At 42.6% G+C, this 24897-nt stretch overlaps 1 protein-coding gene across 2 annotated transcripts in view; it reads right to left on the reverse strand.

Moving 5' to 3' along the window:
• TOLLIP (toll interacting protein) overlaps positions 1-24646 on the reverse strand; it is a 50390-nt gene extending 25744 nt beyond the window's left edge. The window contains exons 1-3 of one of the 2 annotated variants that reach the window (XM_005307788.4): positions 24379-24646; positions 5547-5696; positions 3259-3441 (exon numbers count right to left, since the gene is read on the reverse strand). In XM_005307788.4, the coding sequence (XP_005307845.1) occupies positions 3259-3441; positions 5547-5696; positions 24379-24411 (366 nt within the window). In that variant the 5' untranslated portion in view covers positions 24412-24646. The remainder of the gene's footprint in view (positions 1-3258; positions 3442-5546; positions 5697-24378) is intronic. The other variant, XM_042840119.2, reaches the window with a different exon arrangement.
• Positions 24647-24897: the final 251 nt, after the last annotated feature.

A 24897-nucleotide genomic window follows, 5' to 3' on the forward strand; every position in this document is an offset into this window, starting at 1 on the left:
TGGACAAAAGCATTAAAAACATACTGTAAGGAGCAATCACACAATGGCAGTAAGATTGGTTATCGAGTCTAACAGGTATTTCCACATCTGATTTTTATGATTCTCTAAGCCAAAACAGACTTACTAAAACCAGCACTAGATAAATTTGCTAGAGTAGAATTTTTTATTACCACCACTACTGGTCGAGCTGCAGAGAAACTTCGGTGTGAGGGCAGAGAATGTATAAAGTAAAACAAAAAGTTAGAGAGCCTACCAACACTGCCTCCTTTTTGAGGAAGCATATGCTTTGATTCATTTGCAATCATCTCTATCCACTCACCATACACCCACATCTCTTTTATGATTTCTAATACAACAGTATGTGAGCACCTACCAAGTATCTAAAGATAGAAAATACATATTTTTTCATTCCTAGAATGTAAAAGAAACCCTGATTAGTTTGTAGGGATTCTCTTGAGTGCACATGCATGGGCCTATGTGGAGAAACTGAGGGTGAGCTAGGCAGAAATGAGATTTATGTGTAGTTGTCGAATTATTAGTGAGGATGTTGGTCATTTCTCTTGTGGGAGTGAGTTCCACAGGTCCAGCTCCTGTGAAAGTTCTGTCTGCTGCAATCACAAGCTTCCACATATTCACCACAGTGCCATTGTTCCAAAGGAATACATCTCCCATGAAAATTAATGTTTTTTAATTCAAGAGGCTGTTGGGGCAGACAGCGAAGCACATGTTCAAAGTGAACAGTTCTGTTAAGTAGATGGGCTATTGCATTTTTTTTTTTAAACCAGATGAAGCTTTTTAAGGGAATGTGGTTTCATTTCTACATTTAACAAATTTCAGTAATCAAGGCAGGAAGTCACGAATGCACAGACCACCACAGTCAGGTCTGAGTCCTATAGGGTCACCAGTTATTAGTCTGTGGTTATCTAGGCATCCAACTTATTCTGAAGGAAAAATGCCCTTGATAGTGGCTCATGCTACAAAACGAAGCAAGTTCTTCAACATGCTTCCCATCAGCACCACCTTAGTCTTGTCTGGGTTCCAGATTAAGACAGCTGCTTTGTAGTGGGCCAATTTCACTTATGTATTGAGAAATGGACCTATTTACATTTGGTGTAAATGAGAACTCTCCTAATGGTTTCATACTGATCTTGAATAACGTGAGGGGAGAGAATTAAGCCTTATTGAATTCTGCAGATGGAAAGCCCTGGAGATGATCAAATGCCCACCAATAATCCTCTGGATTCAGCCCAAGGAGGAAGGACCTAAACCATTCCACTGCATTTCTGTTTGGCTCTGCAGCTTCTTGAGATCAGGACAAGAGTAATTTGGTCATCAACAATATCAAGTGTCAGAGAGATCCAATAAGTTGAGTACAGATGTACTTCCTTGTCTGTGGGCAGGTGATCATCCACAAGAATAAGCATTATTTAAGTACCATGTCAAGTCTTGAACCCTAACAGAGGAATCCAGGATACCAGCAGAACAGAAGGTTTTGTTTCTTGATAGCTTGCTCAAAAAAGGGAAGACTGTGTGAGGTCTCTTGTGTAAAGGGATGATTTCTTCATTGCTGGTCAGATTATTTAGGTGTGATGGCAGATTCCTCTCAAAGGAGAGACTGATGGCATCTATTCATTGAGAACCATGGGACTATCTACCATGACTATTCAGGAGTTTGAGTAGTTTAAGGTTCCAAAGTACACTATCCAGCACTTATTGTCCAAAAGATTGGCCACCTTGACATAAGACAATTATACTGAAAGAAAAATCTTGAAAGCTATGAAAACCCATAGATGTGATTTCATACCCGTAAGGTACAAGATTCTAACATGTTACCATTATAGATAGCTTTCTAAAGCTACTGTCTCTCCCACACATGCACCAGGAGCAGCAGTGAAAGTTTTAGGCACCAAGGATAGTAAGAGAGGAGCTGGGAGGAAGAGATTCAACGAGTGAAGTAGGAGGCAGCAGCAGAAAGAAGCAGGAGGAAACTATAGCTGCAAGGAAAGAATGCCTGATGTGAACCTGGGATTCTGGCTCATAATCATGTACGATGAATTTTAGTCACCAGAACCCTGTAGAGGAGCGGACTCACCCCTGCGGCACCTCCTGCTGGTTGCTTTGGGAATTAGTTCATTCCAGCTCCTGGAGCACCCTCTGCAGGCCGGTGACCTGCCTGTCCTCTGGCCCCGAGTCCCTCCCAGGACCCCAGTGCCCCTGTACCTGGGGTGCTGCCCCCTAGCAGTAACCCCTCACATACTAGGTCTCTCCTCCCAGGGGAACCCCTACTCACTAACCCCACCTCGCCTCAGTACCAGGCCACTGCCAGTCACTATCAAGCCCCCACTCCCTGGGGCAGACTGCAGTGTCAGCCACTCATCACTGGCAAAGGGGGGTTTGGACCTGCTGCCTCTGCCTACCCAGGGCTGTCCCTTTGCAACCCCAGTACCTAGCTGGCCTTACTCTAGGCCTGCAGCCTGGAGGGTTCCCAGCCCAGAGTTCCCCAGCTCCTTTAGCCTTCCTCAGGTACCTCTCAGCTCCAGGCAGCCAGGCCCTTCTCTCTCTCTAAAGCAGAGAGAACTGTCTGGGCTTCTGGCTGTCCTGGCCTTTATAGGACCAGCTGAACCTTAATTGGGGCGTGGTCCCAGCTGAGCCTGACTTCCCACTCAGCCAGGGAGCTGCTTGCCCCAGCCACAGCCCCCTCCCAGGGCTGCTTTTAACCCCTCTGGACCGGAGTGGGGTGACTACCCTGCTACAAACCTCTTAATGGAATCATTTTTTAATTCAAATTTGTCTACAAAGATTATTCTACATTTAACTGATTTACTGTCACCAAAACTCTTACATCTTGGATTCAAGCTGTGATCTGATTTGAAAAGTCTTGCAATATCATCTCCTAAAGAACTGCACGAGCAGCCTATTTTTAGTTTAAAGTGCAGAATATAAGAATTCTCCTACGTACTGCACTGTAGTTTAACATTAGAATATTCAGAAACCACTTGACTTTAAGGCTAACATAACCCTCTCACAACCCCTATGTCATCCCTCCAGAACTCATATAATTACATCAGAATCTCAGCTCTCATTAAAGACAGTGCCTCTACCTGTTGTGGTTGAAAAAAAAAATATGTTCAAGTGTGAGCCACCCACACAAAAAAAGTGACACATTCCAGGTGCTGGTATACATCACTGGGCTACGTCACCTCAGTACAGCTTTGTAAGGTCCCGCCCCAACCACCAAAGCAAAAATAAAATTCTAACCTCATCAAATATCTCAAGATAGAAAGAGTCCACACCCGGGGGAACAGTACACTGAATAACTTTGTTCCAGCGTGGGTTTTTGGCTCCATTGTGCGCTGTAGGAGTTTCATACACAGCATAGCCAAGCCGTACCCGACAGTATGGATCCATGCGGGTCATACCATAGTTCTTTGCCAGTTTTGCCTGGGAAGAAACCAAAAACAAAGAAAGAAGAAGAAAATTAACAAAAAAATTAAGTTTGCCATTTTCTTTATTAATTATGAGTGAAACTATATTAGTTTAGAAGAAGTCTGTCACGATAGAAAGGGGATATTGACTGGGCCCACCTATGATGTAGGCAGAGACTCAAATAAAAAAAGCAATCCTCAGGGGTAGAGCAAGGCTGAGTTAGGTTAGATGGGGGGGGGGGGGGAGAGGAAATCTTTCTAGCTCTGGAATAGGCTTTCCAAGGGAGGTTGTGAAATCCCCATCATAGGAGGTTTTTAGGAACAGGCTGGACAAACACCAGTCACGGATAGTCTATATTTACTTGGTCCTGCCTTAGTGTACTGGGCTGGACTTGACTTCAAGGTCACTTCCAGCCCTACGTTTCTCTGATGCTATGATTCTAGGATAAGTTATACAATTGCCTAAATAAATGTGGTTAGCAAAAAAGCGCCAAATTTAGTGTAAAGGCTATATTTTATGACTGTCAATTGCAACTAACACCTGCGACTAACTGAAAACAACATTAAATGCATTATTTTTTTTAACATGTTAATAGCACATCTCTGAGGGTGGGGGGGGGGAGGGGGGGAGGGAGAGATGAGTTGGAGTCCCAGAGCCCTGCATCCACCAGGGCTGAAGGTGGGGGGATAAAGTATCCCACCCTTAGGCTTTAGAGCCCAAGCCACAATGTTTACACCGCTCATTGCTACTGAAAGTTTATGAGAAAAAGTTTACTGTTAAGTCAGTTCCCTTTGGAATTTTTATAATTACAAATGTATATACAAAAATATGGACAGTGTCTGGAATGAAGGCAATGAAAGGCTGACTAGAAGAAGCAAGTCTTGGGACTTACAGTATTCTTACACATTAATAGCATAGTGTCCGACAGTAATTCCTCTTTAGTTCTGGCTCAATGTCAATATGACTCTTTAAATGCTTTTAAAAAACCCCACAAGTAACAAGGGAACTAATTAGCAAAATATATTACACTACTTCTTAAGTGAATGATGTGCACAGAAGATTATTCTCTGTGAAGCAGCAAAATATTTTAAGATTCCAATAATGTCAATGTTTTGTCTGTTGGTAGTCCAAACTTGTACCTCATCTGGCCTCTTTGGCCCTTGCCTTAGCTCACTGCAGTCTGTCCAAAAGGCTGTACCAAAAATCATTTACCTTGTCTATCAATTAGAATGTACCCAGACCCTTCTGAAATTCGTTTAACTGCTCCTTTTAACCTTCTGTATCGAATGTAAGGACTCTCCCATCACTTTCAAACCCATGCACAACTTAGGTCACATCTACTTCTCCAATATAGTCTTTTATCATAATTTCTTAACCAGAAGCCAACTGTTATTTCGTAAGTCAAGTTATACGAGGAGCTTGGTTTCCAAATATCCCCACCCCAAAAGAGGAAGAGTTTACTTAACCAACACTAGATTGCAAGATAATTGTTAATGAAAGGAATGCAAAAGTTTAGAAGGCTAAGATGATACAGTAGTTATCTAGGGAATGTCCCAGAAACACCAAAACTTCTCACTTTGACATGAGATATATATCTATATATAGAATCAGACATGTAGGGCTGGAAGGGATCTCAAAGGTCATCTAGTTCCGCCCCAACTGCACTAAAGGAGGACCAATATTATAAGCTGCAGTTGCAGTCATACAGTATCTTATTTTACACCTTGATGAAAAAAAGCTTCTGCCCAAAAGTTATTTTAACAAAAGATGTTATGGAAGCTGCTGCTCCTGATGGTTTAGTAACCCAATGACTGAAGCACATGTCCACTCAATTACTGTACGTGGCCAAAATAGTAAATACTGATGAGAAGTTTTAAATAGGAAAACGGCATTACTGTGCATTACTGTTAATGCTGTGCAATTTAGTATGTAAACACTGCTAGGGACTGTGTGGGCAGGTCATATTTTATAATGAGAGACTAATACACAGAGCCACTTAGCTGGAAACTAAGTTATCCAATTAGTGTAGCAACTTCAATTTCAGCACCAGATCTCATGGGGCCACTGTTGGAAGATGTAGCAGATTAACAAATGTATTAGAAGAGAGCAACAAATCATACCTGTACTACAGTGATGCTGAGTCTGCCTACTGTGCCCATCGGTCCTCCATACTGTAACTGTTGAGCTGCCTGTGCATCCAATTGGATCTGCTGCTGCTGCTGTGTTGGGGTGATACGTAAGAAATCCTGAGGAAGCTCACCAATATACACCTGTAGAACAAACAAATCAGATTCTAATTTATAGCTCATTTCCACTAGTAAAAGGTTCTGCAACAAGAAATGGAGGAAGGAAAACAAAGAAATGGCCACCAAGTCACTTCAGCATGTTTTTATTCTAATTTTGGTGGCATGAACAAAGTGGTAAGTTTGCATGAGCTATGCTTAAGAGAAACCTATAAAGGCATTATTATGCAGGTCTTTGGACATCAGTGCTGAGTTATGATGGTTGTGTGTAATATTTTTATTTAAATCACATCACACATTTTAAAAGTTTGCTTTTAAATTAAGCCTGATAGATAGGGAATACTGTTTATTTGTATTACTATAGCACCTAAGTCAGGACACCATTATACTAGCTGCTGTACAAACTCAGAACAAAAAAAAACAGTGTCTACCCCAATAAGATTACAATCTAAATAAGAGATGAGACAAACAATGGATACAGTCAGATGGGGGAAGTACAAGGAAATAAGACAATATCAGTCAGCATGATAAGCAGTGGTGACTGCACATCATCAGCCTACTCATTGCCAAGTTTTTTTTTTAGCCGTCTTGGCAAAGGAGATGTTTGAGGTGAGATTTAAAGATGGATAATGAGGTAGTTTTGTGGATATTTAGTTTGTGGATGAGATTACCCAGAGATAAGATGTAGAGGGAAAAGAGAAGGGGACCAAGAACAAAGCCCTGTGGAACCGCCACAGAAAGCTGGTGGAAGGGGAGATGAGGAGGATCTTTCAAAGGACACACAGTGAAGGAGCAATTAGAGGCAGGAGAAGAACCAGGAGACTGCAGATTCACAGAAGCCAAAAGGGGACAAGCTTTCAAGTAGTCCATGGTCAACTGTCAAAGATGGATGACTCATCAATGAGGATGAGAATGGAGCTGGTTCTGTGCTTTAGCTAGGACAGTGTCAGAGACATGCACGGGGCAGAAGTCAGATTGGAGAGGGGTTAGGATGAAACTGGAAGAGATGAACTCCAAACAGTAATCATACAGTATGTTCATTGACCTTAGAGATTAAAGAGAAGGGGCAGAAATTGAAGGGATCGTAGTTGAAAAGACAAGTGGGGTCATGGGTGGATTTTAAGATGAAAGAGACTATAGTGCATGCTTGTATTATAAGGGGAAAGAATCAGAGGACAGCAGGAGATTTAGGCCAGATCCACACCACAGACCTATACTGGACGCCCCTGAGCAACAGTTATACGGGGCTAAGTCATTAAGCATTGGCTTTAATTTTGAGATGGGGGGGGCTCATTTTTAATCAAGTCCTAGCTCAGAGAAAGTTTTACCAAAATTATAAACACTCTCAGAATAGAAGGATAAAGTTAAACACATTAACTGACTCTTGACTAAAGTGTTACATTATCCCACTTGTGTCAATTAGCCCACTAAACAAATGATGCAACTTAAAAAGTGAATAGAAATGGGTAAAACAGCCTCTATCAATCTACAAAGGCAAAATATTTGTATATTTATAATATGAACTGTGCACTAAATAAAAGATCCTGAATCTATTTTAAAACATTATATACAAATTGCTCCATTTTCTACAGAGCCTTACAGATCCCGACAATGGTGACACTCAGAAGTATCCCACAAAAATGAGCAACACTGTCATTCTTGCAAATGCTTATCTACAACATCTTATTGTAGAAAATTAGAACATCTTTAAGCTACAGTCTGAGAATTACAAGCTTTAAGATATAGCGGCTATACCTTTTAGATACTATGAAAAGTAATTTGGCAAGAGCTGACACTCCTAAACAAGACTGTCAGGATCTCAGCAACAGTAGGTGCAGCAGGCCAGGACTGAAATGTATTGATAAAGCTAGGGGTAAGGAAGACAACCAGAATGTTCATCCACATATTGCCAATTTAAGTTAAGAATGGCAGAATGCAAATGTGGTACAGAAACTCCTCGCTTAATGTTGTAGTTATGTTCCTGAAAAAAATGTGACTGTAAGTGAAACGATGTTAAGCGAATCCAATTTCCCCATAAGAATTAATGTAAATGAGGTGGTTAGATTCCAGGGAAATTTTTTTCACCCAGACAAAAGACAGACACACACACACAGAGTATAAGTTTTAAACAAACAATTTAATACTGGTACACAGTGATGATGATTGTGAAGCTTGGTTGTGGTGGAGTCGTCAGAGGGTGGGATATTTCCCAGGGAATGGCTTACTGCTAAATGAACTAGCAATTGACTGAGCCCTCAAGGGTTAACTCTCACAACACTCTACAAGGCAGCAGGAAAGGAGGAAGGGCAGACAGAGACACACCCTGTGTGTGAGAGAAAAAATGCGCATTTCCCCTTTAAGTACCTGACCCCAGGCTTAAGTATACTGCCTTGTTAATTAAATCAGTTTGCTGAGACCTGAGACCTGCAGCTCCTGCCTAGAAGCTCCCTCCGTTGGGCGTGTGTCCCCCCCGTTCTATGGAAGATGGGGTAAGCGGGGTGCAGGAGCAGGGGGGAGGGGGAGACACCCTGACACCTTCTTCCCCCCTTCAGCAAGCAGGAGTCTCTGGGAGCTGCTCCAAGGCAGAGGGCAGGAGCAGTACATGGCAGCGGGGGGAGGGACAGCTGCTGCACAGGGAACTTAGGAGAGTGGGGAGCTGATAGGGGGGCTGCTGGTCCACCCTGGTTCCAACCACCCACCAGCTAGCTGCAAGGGGCTGCTCTTCCTGCAAGCAGTGGACAAAACAGGTGGCTGCCAAACGACATTAGACGGGACCATTTCACAACTTTAAATGAGCATGTTCCCTAATTGATCAGCAACTTAACATCCAAACAATGTTAACCCGGACGACTTTAAGTGAGGAGTTCCTGTATTTAAAATCTCTTGTAATGACATCTCAATTGCCAGTGTTCATTGATAAAATGTGATCATGGACAGTTTGTTTCAATTAATAAACCTAATACAATCAACACTGTTTTGTGCCAGGCCCAAACTCAAAACTAACTGAAAAACTGCCCTGTGTCTTGTATTGTAGAAGTTTGAATATTTAGTTTCTGTAAATTTATTCAGAACTTTTAAGGCCCAGAAGTGACAGTTACTTCTTGGCTGAGTCAGTCCTGAAATATGCAAAGAATAATGGTGTACTTCAAATACTTGTTTAGTCAGCTTCAATTTAAGAGTAGATAATACATTTTAAACATTTATATAATTGCTATTTGACCCTTAACACAACAATATGAAAGTTCACATCCTAGTTCAAGAGTCAGTCTTTCTAGTACCAAGAGCCTACATCAAAACGTAGAATTTGTAAAGCACCATGAATGAGGCTAAGTTTTTGTCACGAATATTTTTAGCAAAAATCATGGACAGGTCACGGGCAATAAACAAAAATTCACAGAAGCCCATGACCTGTCCCTGACTTTCATAAAAATCCCTGACAAAAGGGGTAGGCACGTTCAGCACCCACTGCTGCTGGGGATCCCCGGTCCCTCACTGCTGCGGGTGTGGGAGCTACAGGGTCTCCTCACCCCCCCTGCAACTGGGCATCTCAGGGGGGTTCCCCACCCCCTGCGGCAGCTGGGCAGCTCTGAGGGGTCCATCAGCTTCCCAGGCGGCAGGCAGTGGGGACTCCCCACAGCTGTCCAGCCTTGGCAGGCAGGGGGACCCTACAGCTACCCAGGCACAGAGTCCTATGTCCGTCAACCCCCCGCCGTGGTTAGGCAGCTGCAGGGTCCCCCCACCAGGGTTGGGGCTGGCAGCTGCGGGGGCGGGACTGGCTGGGAGCTCTAGCTCCAGGGCAGAAAATGTCATGGAGGTCAATGGAAGTCATGGATTCCGTGACATAATAATAGCCTTAACCATGAACTATAACAGCCCCTGTGTGCGCGCATGGGGAAGGTACCAACCCTTTAAAAAAAAAAACGGCTAGAGCCTACAGCTGAAGCCTAGGAACAACAGTAACAGGAAGCAGAACAAGGAAGAAAAGCAGTGAGTGGCAGTTGCTCCCAAGGTATCTGGATACAAGTCTAACCTGATTCAGAGACTTAGGTGTGGACTGTCAGTACAGGACTCTATACCTGGGGCCTAATAAAATGATTGTTGTAATGATTCTTGGGCTGAAGCCTTATTAAAAAGATACCCACTAACCGAATGCTATGTATCTGCTTCTCCTTGCCCCTGGGCTGTTCAATGGCAATCTATTGCTGCTCCACTTGAGGAAGTTACAGATGGGGCACACCTGTAGTGTCATGCCAGGCCAAAAGGGGTTGCTCAGGTCCTGACCACACCTTTACGTAGCACTATTATCTTTTAAAAATAAAAACATTTATATATAATCAGCGATCCCCCGATTTGAGGATGATCTCTATTTCGGATTTACACATGGGTCCTGAGATGACTCAGGAGTCCAATCCTGGAACCACATCAGTTTTCTTGAGATACTACAAAGATGCAATGAAAGCATGTTTCCTCTGACCTATGGTCAGAGATCTCACGGTGCTGAGCTGAGAGTAGAGGACTTGTTTTTGGAGGCAAGAGTCTGGCATCCGCACACAATGTCCAACCCAACAGAGTTGGTGCATGAGAATCATTGTTTCAATGCCGGTGACATTGTCTTCAGGGAGGATGCTGGAATTAGTGCAGCGATCTTCCCCACTGATGAGAAGGATATTACAGAGGTATCGTTGGTGGTACCTCTCCAGACTCTTGAGATGCTGTTGATAGGTCACCCAAGTGTGATATATATATAAAAATAGAGGAGCGTAGGACAACAGGGTTCAGAAGGAAGAGTTACATTTTGACGTATCTGTGCCACGACCGTTGTTTTTAAAGATGATTTGCAAAGAAATAACTTCACCACTGCATTCAATGACCCTGTACAGTCTAAGGAGGCATTTCACTATTAAGTTTGTCAAATGCCCCTAAGGGTACATCCAAGCTGCAATCTACAGCTCAAGTAGGTATACCCACACTAGCCTTAATCTAACTAGTACACTAAGAATAGCATGGAGACAAAGCATTGTGGACTCTGCATGGGCTGGCAATTGAGTATCCACCCATGATCCCCAGGCAGGCTTGTGAAACCAATGCTGAAACTTGTGATGCTTACAGTGTAGACATACCGTTAGTGGTCTCTAAGTGATGAGAAGAGCTTCCTACCTGCTCTGTACCTGGAAGCTATTATTTTGGACCCTGCAATGGAAGCAATAGTCCAAATGCTTTCCTGAAGAGTTAGAGCCCCTATGTTTCTAAGAGTGGGTCCCAAGAAAAGGTGACAAACTATTGTCCCTGGGATTCTCTCTCTCTCCAGTGCCAAACACACACATATTTTAGCTAGCTGAAAACAAACAAATGCAGTGAAAACCCTCCTAGAAGGGCGAAACAGAAAATCTGAAGTCAAAATCATTGTTCAAAAAAAGAACACAATCAGCCTTCTAAAAAAACCACAAGCTAACATCAACTCAACTCTTTCCAGCTGAAGGTGAGTTGCAAGGAAAAAAAAAAATACCCACCCACAAAAACAACCAACTCATAGCTCAGACAGGATTATCGCCTCTTGGTATTGAGAAGACTTCATTCAATCCCACTACAAACAAAATAGCAAGTTTACAGTCTCCAAAAAAGGTGTTTGTTGGTGTGGAATGAAACTTTCCGCACCGTCCAGACCTTCCATTCCTAGCAGTCCCCCTGTGACGCATGACCAGAAAGGGTTAAGCATCCCACAGGATAAATGACTCAAATTCAACCCTTCAAAACATGGGGGAGAAAATGTTTGTGTATTTACATATATATTAGTAGAGGTCAACAATGTAACCAAACAGTCCCTGTCTATGCTGTATTCTGTTAATTCAGAGATCAAAAGGACATCTTAACATTTACATGAACTGTAAACAGTATATCACTGTATTCATCTCTTTGAAATGTATAGCAAACCATCTGCGAATGGTGGAAAAACAGGCAATTGCCTTATGTTAATCTGTATGGATCATCACCAGGGATGCTTAGAAAATGGGTCCACTTCAAGGTCCCCATGTGTGCCTTTTGTTCACCTAAGGATTCTGAGCTGTCAAAGAAGGCCTGAAACTGTATAAAAAAATGGCTTGGGTCCTGATCCTATCATCTCAGATCTGCTTGAGGCTTCATGCAGGGGAAGCCTAAGCCATATGAACTGAGATCCCAGTCTTGACTGGACCACCCTCTATATAAACATTGGACTATGAACTATTTCTGAAAGAACTCTCTGCATCTACAAAGCTGACCATCTCTGTTACAAAACTGAACCTCAAGAATTGTGCTCAAGTCTGTATGTATACTGAGCTTTTAACCAATTCTCTTTCTTTTTTTAATAAATTTTAGTTGAATAAGAATTGGCTGTAAGCGTGTATTCGGTTAAGATATGGAATATTCATTTACCTTGGAGATATCGTTTCCAATCCTCTGGGATTGGCAGAACCATTTTTATATGATGAATAAGATTTTTAGTAATCCTCCTCCTATTTGACTTAGATGTCTAGGTGGAGACCTGAGGCTGGGTTACTTTAAGGGAACTGGTTAGAGAGTGGTAGCCGTGTTAGTCTGTATCAGCAAAAACAACAAGGAGTGTTAGTCTCTAAGGTGCCACAAGGACTCCTCATCGTTATTTTTAAGGGAACTATGTTGTCGGCTTCTGGGTAACCAGTAAGGTATTATAAGAAGCTCTTTTGGCTTGCTTTGGTAAATCTAAGTATTGGAATATCCACCAGCTTTGGGGATTGTCTGCCCCATTCTTTGCAGTTCACCCTAATTGAGTGACCTCAGTTGGCTCCCCTGGGACACTGGTCACATCCCCACCAGCCAATTTCTTTCTCCATAAGTATGTTCCAGAACCTCCAAAAAACTCCAGCTATACTAGACTTGGAGGGTCCAAGCCCATGTTAAGCTGGGACTAGGATCTAAGCCCTATTGCTTTCCTGTGTGCACTCAGATTCCAGAAGTCCTCTGGATGTATCCCAGAGTTCCTTACAGCAATTTCCTTAGTCCTCTCTATGCTGACAATCTGTGTTGCAGTCTATTGCACTCTGCTGCTAATGGAAGCCACACCTCCCTTTGCAAACAGGAGCTGCTCAGATCACTGTTAACCCATTGTCTGCTGAACACTGGTCTGCAAACACAGTATCACAGATCCTGCCCTGCAGGATGACAGAGCAGCAGAGCTCCCAGATCAGTATAGCTGCTCCCACACCCTGTAGGGCAGCCACTTGGTCACTCTCTGCTCTCTGGTGCCCCCTGCACTCCGTAGGGCTGCGTGCACTGTCAGGACAGTGAGTGGGAGCCAACCCAAGTAACTTCCCATAGCTTCCTGCAGCTCCAGCTCCTCATTGCTGCTGTGTAGAGTTTGCCCAGAACAGGGAGCAAAGCTGACTGGCAGGAGGAAGTTCTTGGCCAGGATGTTGGGGGTCATCCCTCTCCCAGCCAGGCTGAGCTGGGAGTTCTGCCACTCCCCTTCCCTGCAGGGAAACCGCTTGGTCCCACTCCGCTCTCTGTTCCTTGTTCCCGGCCCCCTCTACCCTCCCTGGGGCTAGGGTTACCACCTTTGAAATGCAAAAAGGCACCCCCCTGCCACAAGACAAGCCCCCCCCCAACCCCAAGGCAACTCCACAACCTCCCCCCGCCCCAACAGCCACCACAACCTCCCCCCCCCCCAACAGCCACTTATAGTATCTAAAGAGATAACACATATAGATAAGATTGATAACATCCCACTCGCCTCACTCTTGCCTGACTCAAACCCCCTCTCTCATACATGTGCAGTGCACTTGACTCTTGGTGGGCATACAGCTGCTATGTTTTCAATAATTTTGATCTGTTATCTCTTAAACTGCAGAAGTGGGAACACTGCAGCATCTTTGGCTGGATACAGAAACTTTTAACATTAGATATCCTAGTGGATTCTGATAATAATGCAAATCTTTAGACTCACATAAAAAAAACAGCAAATTAAATTATTTTTCTGGCAACTGGTGAATTCATATAAAAAATGGGTAGGCCAGGCAAATACCAGCTAGGTGGTAACCCTAACTTGGGGCTACATGCACTGTGAGGACAGTGAGTGGGAGTCAGTCCCAAAACTCCCCCCCAGCCTCCTTATCCCTGCACCTGCTGCATTGGCGAAGGGATCTCTGGGGCTGCCAGGGGATGCACTTGACTGCTTTGCAGCCAGCAACAGCCAGACTGGGTCTGGGTGTTTCCTCCAAAAACCCACAATTTATGTCAATCTTCAAATTGAACAGAAAAAAAAATAAAAAAAAACAACCAAAACAAAAACATCTTCATTGATCATTTTAAAAATTACAAATTGCAAAGTTTCATTTTAATAATTTGATGGCCCTGGAGACGAACGTCCTAATTATCTCCAGAACAGGTGCACGTGAATATTTTCCTGCCGATGTGACTCAGCCTGGAGATGGAGAACCCATTTTCAGATTGAATGGTAGTTCGGTATAAAGCCTTCTCAAATTGTAGTCATTCTACTGAAACAGCCACCAAAAGAGCTAATTATGCAACTTATGTACTCGTGTGCTCCTTATGGGCACCCGAGTTCCATCAATGGCACTGTCACAGTTAGGAAACCGGGTGGGCCGGAGAGTTTTCCCACAGTGCAACACTGTCATAGGGCTAGTTTAGACACTGAGGAGTTGGTGGCGCTTGGAACTCTGGGATAGAATTACTTGAACTCAGATCTGTGCACTGCAGTGTAGATGTCAGAACCCTAGGTTTGAGCACGGGTCAGAAAATCCTTAACCTAGGCTTCAAATGCAATGTAGATGCTCATGCCCAGGGTTCCCTGACATGAGTCAGCTGACTCAAGTCCCACTAACCTTTGGCTTAGGGTATGTCTACACAGCAATGTAAGAGGGAGCTGAATCCATACCACTCCGCCCTACGCCCTCTTGACTCTTCCCTACAATACTACCACTAGCGCCAAATGGCTTGCCAGTTATCTTTCCTGGTCAGCAAGCCCTAACAAGGGCTCCAACTGGCCCTACTGAAATATATAGGGCTGTGATAGTAAAGCTACTAGTACAGAACAAATATGATTAGTTCCTTTAAGAGAGATTTGCCTTACCCTACGTATAAGTCTACTTTTATTGGCATTAGCCTGATTTTAGAGAGCAAGACGTACACTGCAGGTAAGTATCAGAGGGGTAGCCGTGTTAGTCTGGATCTGTAAAAAGCGACAAAGAGTCCTGTGGCACCTTATAGACTGACAGACGTATTGGAGCATAAGCTTTCGTGGGTGAATACTCACTTCATCAGACATAGTCACCCACAAAAGCTTAAGCTCCAATACGTCTGTTAGTCTATAAGGTACCACAGGACTCTGTCACTGCAGGTAAGTGAGCAATAATCCATCATATTTACTATTCATACATGGAACAAACAAATATTCTTAATGCTCGAACACCAATGTAAAATCTGTTCTCATTACTCACCTCTCAGTCCAGCTTTCAATATAAAACATAAGAACGGCCATACTGGGTCAGACCAAATGTCCATCTAGCCCAGTATCCAGTCTTCCAACAATGGCCAATGCCAGATGCCCCAAAGGAAATGAACAGAACAGGTAATCATCAAGTGATCCATCCCCTGTCACCCATTCCCAGCTTCTGGCAAACAGAGGCTAGGGACACCATCCCTGTCCATCCTGGCTAATAGCCACTGATGGACCTATCCTCCATTAACTTATTTAGTTCTTTTTTGAATCCTGTTATAGTCTTGGCCTTCACAACATCCTCTGGCAAGGAGTTCCACAGGTTGACTATGTTGTGTGAAAAAATTCTTCCTTTTGTTTGTTTTAAATCTGCTGCCTATTAATTTCATTTTGTAACTTCTATTTCTTGTGTTATGAACTAGACTAGAGACCACCACCTTTGAAAATACCCAGCTGTACAGTCCAAAAACTTTCTCCCATCACTATGCAATAGGGAACGATGGAATTTATGATAAATCATTAGATCAAGCTAGCTCTTTGGTTTTAAAGTGGGATTAATATAAACAGATTCCATTAAAAAGGAGTCAATGCCAGAGGGCATGAACTAAAAAATCTTTCACCACAACACAGATTAGTTTCTACGTAACATGACAGTTGCCCTCAGTGCCAGCTCATCAAGCCAGAATTTTTTTTTTTTTTTTTTTTTTTTTTTAAGTTTTCTAGCAACCAGAACAAGCTACCAAAGAAACTGAAAATCTATAACCTTAAAATATTCCGGCTAATGTAGAAAAACTGCACTAAGTGCTGGGTTGCACCTGTTCTCAATTTGCAGTAAGGATTGTTTTAGGCCAGATCAGGAACTTTTGCCTCTACAAAAAAAATCAGGAATGTGAGAGATTTTTTGTAACATTTCTTTGCTGGCAAAAGCCATAGTGTAGACTCAGTATAAGAGTGCTTTTGTCAGTATAGCTAGCAAAAAAGGATAACCTATACCAGCAAAAGCACCTATCTGCTAGTATATACTGCATATTCACTAGGAGGGTTTTGCTAGAATACTATATTGGACTGATAAATGTTTTGCCAGTATACATATAACTATAGAATGAGGCCTCAGTACCTGTTTGTTCAGCACTTGGCATAGTAAATTCCCCAATCCTGAGCAATGGCTCTGGGTGCTACAGTGATACAAACAATTAATAATAGAGAGCAGGTGGTACAGTCATTTGAAAGGACTAATATGAATTCCAAGACAAAAAGCTATATTAAAATAGATTTATAGTTGAGAGTAAGTGTCAGTAAAATAATACAGTATAGAAATATTGAAATTATCCCCAAAGCAGACATTATAAACCTAGGGAACTCAGAGTTCAGATTTGTTTCAAGTTTTACCTTAACATGTTACAGTAGGGAAATGCAGAGTTAGCACATCAGACATCCTTAAGTGTGCCTTGTAGTAACACCATGCTATACCATGATTAGACTTAAATCATTTTAGTGTCTGAGGTCCCAAATTAGATTAAACTGATTAAATAACACTTTAGATTTTCTTGCCATCTCCCCCACCCCTCAACAGTGTTACTACAAGGCACAATTAAGGTTGCTCATGTGCTTTAGAAGAGTAGTGTAGGTAGGCTTGAAAATACCTAGAAATTTACTGTATCCTCCTCTTCTCCTACCCCATGCAAATCCAGAACCAAGACCAGGCGCTGAAAACAAAGACCTTTGCTGCTGCCCTTCTAGTCTGGACAGGAAATTCTCACTGCCCTCTTGGATCAGCTGTTCCTGCTATATGCTGGGAAGCCCTGGCCAGAAGTGGCCTTCCCCTGTCCCCAGTGTGTGGAGAGGCTGGGAAACCTGAAGCCTCTCTCCCCAACTCTGGCTCCTGGAACACAAGAGGGGGAAACGTGACAAGTATCCCTGTAAACCCTCACCTGTTAAGTTATCAAAACAGCAGACCCCATAATAATCTCCATTTTTAAGTCTTACTCCTTCCATTTGTAAAAAGAGCAAGATGTTTTGGATTTCATCTTTTAAACTATAGTGTTTAAGAGATGCTGTAACATCCAGCACACTCCATGTTTCACCAGCAAGCTGCTGACCACAAAATCCTCTCTGTTGTCCGCTTGGCACTGACTTGCGCATTGTCTGTATCCATCCCAATTAGTTGGGGTTTATACAAAGCTGGTCTTTGAGCCAACAATCATCTGCAGAGTGTGTTTGTTTCCCACACTGAAAATACACAGTTGGAGTGTTGTCCATGTTGTGCTTTGAAACCAGTTCCCAAACAGGATGCACAATATGGAGTACAAGCCAGAGAACAGTGACAGAAGTTGAGAGGAACTGGAAAAGCTTTCAAATTGTAAACACCTACAATTTTCGTTCCTAGATTGAAAAATACTGAGCAAAGAAAATTCATATGTAGAGAGATTCATTTAAGAAGTAGTACGTCTTACCAACTTTAGTTTATTTTTATAAAATTGAGCTGATCAGTAGAGTGAATTTGTCTGTTTGAAAAATAACAGTCATTGATTGATTTGGATTTTCTTGCACTTCAAAATCTATTTTAATGAATCAACCAAATTCCTGAATATTTATATTCTAATAACTAAACATACCTTCATATTTCAATTGGTTATGATTTTCTTCATTAAGAATATGTAGTATTGCTGGCTGAAAAATTTATGGCATATTTCCATTTCAAAGCTGGCTACAGACAAAGAATGGTAGGTGCAGCAACTATGTATTGAGAGGTCAATTCTGAAACTTGGATACCTTAAATGCCCATTTGGGTGTCCTTTTAAGTAGCAAAATTGGGGATTTTGGCACTCAACCTTGAAAACTGGGTCCAAAACCTGCAATGTACTTTGGGAGTTTCCTATTTGATGCCTATGCTACATAAATGAAAAGAATCGTTATACCTTTGAAATGTTGCCACAGTTGGAAAACACAGCCATCTAATTATTCATGTAAGAACCCTGCCCCTGGGGCTCAACAAGCCCACTCAAAACTGTGTGCATTCAGCAATCTGCTTAGACCCATTTCACCTAATTCAATAAACTGTTTATTCATCATGCAGGATCCTTCTTTTAAAGGACAGTTATTCTAACTATGGTTATTTCAACACTATGGTTGAGATTTAAACACACAGCTTAGAGAAAGGAAGATTTACTTATTAGTAACTAGAGTTCAGAATATATTGGCCTCTGTAGAGACCCATTGACCTCCCACTTCCCTTTTCCATCAAAGTCTTTAAAAATAGACTTCAAAAAGCTTCTGATAAGTGTGATACAGTTAATATACCTCAAAATTATTGTTGTTGCAACCATTAAGGAAAATCAAGTTATTCTGATATCTAAAGTCATAACGCAATTCAGTAGCACATTTACGCCTACAAGACTAAAGCATTTTAACCATGTCAGGGCAGTGACTTTTGTAAAGAGGTCTCCCGACATGGAACAGACAGGGCCTCATGTCAGTATTTTAGTAAGAGGAGAAAAACAAAGTTCCAAGGCGAAGAGTGCTGTATGACTAATAAATTTCTTAAAGGTGGTGTAGGAAGATAAATGCTTGCCCTGCAGCTTCTCTCAAGTTCAGTCTGTTTTGGTTTTGAGTTTTGTTTTTTTAAGAAAAAGGTAGCATACGGGTATTCAACATAAAATAAATATTTCCCAAGCATCGGAAAACCAAGTCTTTGAATGTTCTCCTCTATAAATATTTGTATTCTGTAAAAATCAAATTTCAAATAGGAAAGGTTTAACCTACAAGTTCCAAGTACCTCCAGCTACTGGTATTCAGAAGGAACCAATATCATGAAGGCAGTATTGTGTCAGGGTTACTGATAGTGACTGAATCAGATCTGAATTCTGTTGTAAGTTGTGCAAGCTTTATACCTTAGTTTCTAAACAGTATGATAATATATTTTGTTCCTGCTGTAACTACCTAATAAAGATGTTGGAAGTCTTAATTCATGTTTGCAAAGAATTTTGAAATGTTAAATGAAAGAGGCTAGAGAAGTGTCAAGTATTATAGCTGTAGCACAATAGATAGCTCTGCTATGGTTAAGGTTGAGGCCAACTAACTGTTTGGAGCTCTTAGGACAGCCGAGCTTTAAAATCTATATAACTAATCGGACTGACTTGAAATTCCTCATGGATTGCTGACCATATCTCATGCTCCCAAATTGGAGGATAAATAAAACAGTTTTTCTTAAATGTGTGTGTGCGCACGCTCACAGTTAAAGACAAAACCACAGCTCAGATCATAACAAGGTCTAAAATGGTTAACTAGAGCAACAGTTCTAAGGCTCATATGCTTTTTCATAGAACTCATGTACTACATGGTGCATGCACCTACAGAGGAGTTAACAAGATTTTTAACTTTCAAAGTGTCTCACCAGCTGAATAGCTCAAGAGATAAGAAACAGTCCTTTGAACCAGACCCACCCAACCACTGTCAACTGGAATCCCATCTTGGGCAAAATCTGGAAAAAGGTTGGAAGGCATATTCCTTAAATCTGTTGAGGAGGGGGAGTTATTTTAGAAGACTGGGAGCAAAATACTTGCTAATGTCCAACCTAAACCATTTTCCTAATGTCCAACCTAAACCTCCCTTGCTGTAATTTAAGCCCATTGCTTCTTGTCCTATCCTCAGAGGTCAAGAAAAACAATTTTTCTTCCTCCTCCTTGTAACAGCCTTTTATGTCCCCTCTCAGTCTTCTCTTTTCCAGACTAAACAAACCCAATATTTTCAATCTTCCCTCATCGGTCATGTTTTCTAGACCTTTAATCATTTTTGTTGCTCTTCTCTGGACTCTCTCTACATCCTTCCTGAACTGTGGTGCCCAGAACTGGACACAATACTCTATGACCATGAAATTGACCAAAATGGACTGTGAATTTGGTAGGGCCCTATCTATGGGCCCTTCCACAGTGTCAGTTCAGCAAAACTCAAAATATGTATTTCATCTTTTTCTGAAGTTTGAATTTTGCTGACCTTGACACTCTGAAGGGGACTAGCTGTCACCAGAAAACCTTAATTCTGCATTAACAAACTGGTTCTTGTTTGATTGGTCTTTTTTGGGGGGGAGGGGGGGGAGCGCTATTTAGTTAGTATTATACGACATGACTTTTCACATGAAGAAATATCCAGTTTACCTACTGCTGCTCTACACGTAGCCCATGCAAACTAATCATGCCCGGACAATGCAAAACTACTATTCTAGTATCATGATCCATAGAAGAGATATGTTTTAGTGGTTTAAGCACTGGACACCAGGACATCTGTGTTCTACTGTTCAGTTACAGATTTACCGTGTGATCATGGACAAGACATTGAACCTCTGTGCCTCAGTTTCCTCTTGTGGAAAATGCTGATGTAGGAATAGGCCTCTAATTCACATTCAGATTTGCTTTAAAAAAGTATGGGCTTGTCTACACTTACATTTTATAGCGCTCTAACTTGCTGGCTCAAGGATGTGAAAAATCACCCCCCTGAATGCAGCAAGTTTGTGCACTTTAAAGCGCTAGTGTGGACAGCACCGGAGCACTGCGTGCTCCCAGAGTTCGGCGTTATTCCCCTCGTGGAGGAGGATTACCAGGAGCACTGGGAGAGCTCATTCCCAGCGCTCGCATGTGACCACACTCACACTTTAAAGTGCTGCTGCGGCAGCACTTCGAAGTTTCTAGTGTAGATGTAGCCTCAGTGTCTGTGTGTGTGTGTATGGAGGAGAGGTTGAGGGTGAGGAAATTGCTTATCCTGGGAATTTAAGTACTGATTGCACTGACAAGTTTTGAATTCTTCTACATCAGCACACACATCAACAAACCTTCTTCCTTTCCTCCAAAGTTTTTTTTGCTTAACAGACAATGCTTCTGGACGTATCAGAAATCCTTTGGGTGAATCAGGGTAGCTTTCTGAAAGCATTTTTCTTCAGTACATGAGCACTAGCATTATCTACATCAATTTGCGCATTTTCTGTGACAGTGTACCACAGAAATCACCACCATATCACAACTGTGACTCAAAGACATGTAACATTTACAGCTCAGCTTCAACCATATTTTTATGAAAAATATTAAGTGCATGGAGGGATTGTAAGCTTCCACTCATTTCTAGCTAGAAATTTTGAGATCTGAATTTATTGCAGAATTCAAAGTTTGATTCTTGACCAAGCAGCAGGATATCTAGATGACATTTGCCATCACTGTACACTAGCATTTCAGGTCCAAGTACATCCCTCTGCACTATAGTTAAATTAGGGATTCCTCACACATTTCAGTAAGAGCATGATGAGAGGACGGCAAGTCAAATGTTAATTTATATCCAGAAAGAGCACCTCTTTAGCAAGAGAGCTCTGAATGATAAAATAGCTGGAAGATATCGTATCTCATCATCAAATTGTTGCCAATTTACACAAAATTGACTGCAAAAAGGAGCAGTTTAAGGAATCATGAACTTCATATTTTCATCTCACAGATTTAGCTTGAACAGAATTTTTTAGGTAGCACCATTCATATCAACCGCACATGTTAAAGATACAAGATACTGATCATACAATAACTACAAAAAAAAAAAAAAACACCAACAGCTGCCATTAAAAAAAATCAGCCATAGTTCACATATTAGAACTTATGTTGTTGTGAAAGGAAGAATATTGGTCAAGACACCATGGTAAGAAAAGAGCCAGGAATATTCCACTTGAACCTTTGCCACTGATTGTCAGAAGGAACTTCAGTTTTTAATCATCTGATAAACTAAATGACAGGGATTGTAACTTAATATGTACAAATGAGAGCTACAAATTGGGAAGCATGGACATAAAAGACTGGTGTCAGCAGGTAGCATATTCAATTATATTATATGCTGCCAGGCACCCACACTTGAGAACCTTGGAACTCTTCCTGCTTGGGTAAACTAATACCACCAAAAAGGTCACATTCTCCACAGCATAGGGGTGGGTGGAACCTAATGTTTAGTGCTTTAGCACCCTTTAGTGGTTACTTACTTGCAGTACAGTTTTGGAAAAAGCTGTTTGCCTTCCAAGCTACAGGGAAAGAAATATAGAAACTGCATCTTTTGCTATGGAAAGAGGATCAAAAAAGGGGAATTATGTATTCCAGCGACAGGGCAACCGTAGGACTCAACAGAGACCATTTAATTATATATTGCAAGTCATTTCTCTGAGAGATGAGGATTACATTACAGGGCTAAACCCCGAATGTTAAAACTGCCGAGGAAGGCATGAGCTCTTACCAGGGGTTCTCACATTTACAAATAAAAAGTGATAGTTAAACAAAGTTTTACCTAAGTCAGGCAAAAATCACACCACTGTGTTAAAGATATGTACAGAAGAGCCTAAATCAATACATAGCACTGAATTACAGATAATTTACTGGGACATTATCAACATAATCTCTCCTTAAAATCATCTGGAATCCAGCAGACAAGTGCTATGTTATACATTGCACACATTAATGTAAACATTGACTATCAAGAACATAGGTAGATATGAAATAACTTCTAGATTGACAAATGACCACCAGATAACGGCAAACAGCAAACACTGACTAAACACGTTTTATATTTTAAGCCACCTTCTAAATTTCAGCCAGTTAATAACCAGAGATTAATACCATTCTCTATTAAGATCGAACAAGCTTTGTACAAAATATTGAGCAGTTGTTTTTGGCATCACAACTATAACAAAATCTCTCTTCTAAAGAACTGTTACACGCTGTCATTTACTATTTTGAAAGTAACACTGCAATTTCATCTCTTTGTACACCAACAACTTTAAAGATCATTCCATTTAAAAATCACTTGGTGATACCACCAAGTGAGAGCAGAAAGCTTAATGTATCTATCTTTCCCCAACTTCAATCTCCTGCCCCCCAAAAAAACAGTCTATAAGAGCTGCAGAGAAAAGACATTCAAAATAACAAATTGAGGTACCTTTAACTAGTAAGAGAACATCTGTAACCTAAGGAGATAAATTGGATTTCATAAGGAGGGGTGGTGCATAGGTCCCCAACCAAAAGAATCAGGATTAAAAAAAAAATTCCACATAAAGATTTTAGTTCTCCCCAACAAAATAGAATTACTAAAACCCACTATATAAAGGAGGCCACTCAGAAAGAGCTAATAGAAATGGGATGATTCAAGAAAGAGTTAGGGAGATACCCAAAGAATATCACCATCATCAGATGAGAAAGGCAGCTATAGTTCTTTAAGTACAGTACAGCAATTTAATGGAATGACTCAGTCTTCTTGTCTCTCTGCATCTCTTACACAGATTAATTGAACTGTTTGGTCTCTGTATATTTTGGTTGTTAAGTAATTTAAAATCCTCAATTAAAAATAAAATTTCAAAAATGAGCCTTCCCCACATTAGCCTGTGTTGCCACTGGACACAAAGTGTAGGAACGGGGTGTACAACTGAGTCACGTGTTACATCAGATGTGTCACAGAGCATCTAGCAGTGGTGAGTAGAGCCCACTGGCAGCAGTAGACAGTGACCCATGTCAACGTGTCACTTGTGCACACACCTAGGAGGTGGCGGTTTCAAATCAAATCCAGTATGACCCTTATACACTGCTGTAAACTGGCTCTTCACCACACAACTTTTGGTTGAAGTTTCACCTACCCCCGCCCACGCTTCACACACACCCTTCAGCTGTCACCCCTAAACAGCAGAGACAGACAGCTGCCCCCTAACGTCTCACTTCCCAGCAGCAGCAAGTTTCTCAGTTTGGGAGGAGAGCAGGGCAGACGCCGTACACCGCTCTGAGCTCCCTCTGGCTCCCCGGGGGTCACTTTTTCGCCTCCTCTGCCTAATGGGCTATACTGGGAAAAGAGGCAGAGTCTCCCATCCCTGGTGTGCCACGTGGGGAGTGGATGATGGGCACAGAGACCCTCCCCGTCCTTAAAAGCCCTTCTCAAGGTGGGAAGAAGGGCCCCCCCCCCCATGGGTGATGGCAATGGGGAGCCAGAGCACCCTCCCCCACCCTTAGCCCCGGACACTAGGGAATGAATGGCGGGGAGCCACCCTGCCCAAGGCCACGGGCTGGGTGGGCTATGGTGAGAGGTCAGACGCCCGGCCCCTGGGGCCCAGGTCCATGGTGAGAGGGGACAGAGAGCGGAGCCAGGGCAGGCCCCCTGCCCACAGGGAGCGCGGGGGAGACACCCTGCCCCGGGCCCAGAACGAAGGGGGAGACACCCTGCCCCTGGGTAGCGGTTACTCACCGGGCCCCGCTGGGTGCTGACGGTGGTCGCCATGGCGGGGACCCGCTTTCCGCCCGAACAGGCCGCTGCCGCCGTTAACCGACCGTCTCAACCCAAGGCTCCGGCGTCAGCTGAGCACAAGCCGAGCCCCGCCCCGCTTACCCGGCACTGCGCATGCGTGGCACAACGGATTTCCCGCTCCAAACCCCGCCCCCTTTGGCCGCTTCCAAAAGCGAACCGCTATGCAAGTAACACGCATGCGCCGTCCGGCGGTTTGTCACTGACCCCACCACCTTTGGTCTCCAGCCTTGCGCATGCGGCAAGGGTGTTCGCGCCTTCATTTCCCCCTTCCCCATAGGGTAATACGCATGCGCAACTCAGCTCGCTAGTCCCCCAATTGAGAAGGGTTGGGGGAGCGACGCGACATCTTGGTTAGCGCATGCGCATGTGACATGGCTGGGACTGAATTCGTGTGAAATGTCTCTCAAACCGCTCTACTGCGCCTGTGCAATGGGATGTGCCTCCCCCGCCCTTTGCGGG

The sequence above is a fragment of the Chrysemys picta genome, chromosome 4, assembly GCF_011386835.1.
Source record: "Chrysemys picta bellii isolate R12L10 chromosome 4, ASM1138683v2, whole genome shotgun sequence".
Taxonomy (NCBI): Eukaryota; Metazoa; Chordata; order Testudines; family Emydidae; genus Chrysemys; species Chrysemys picta.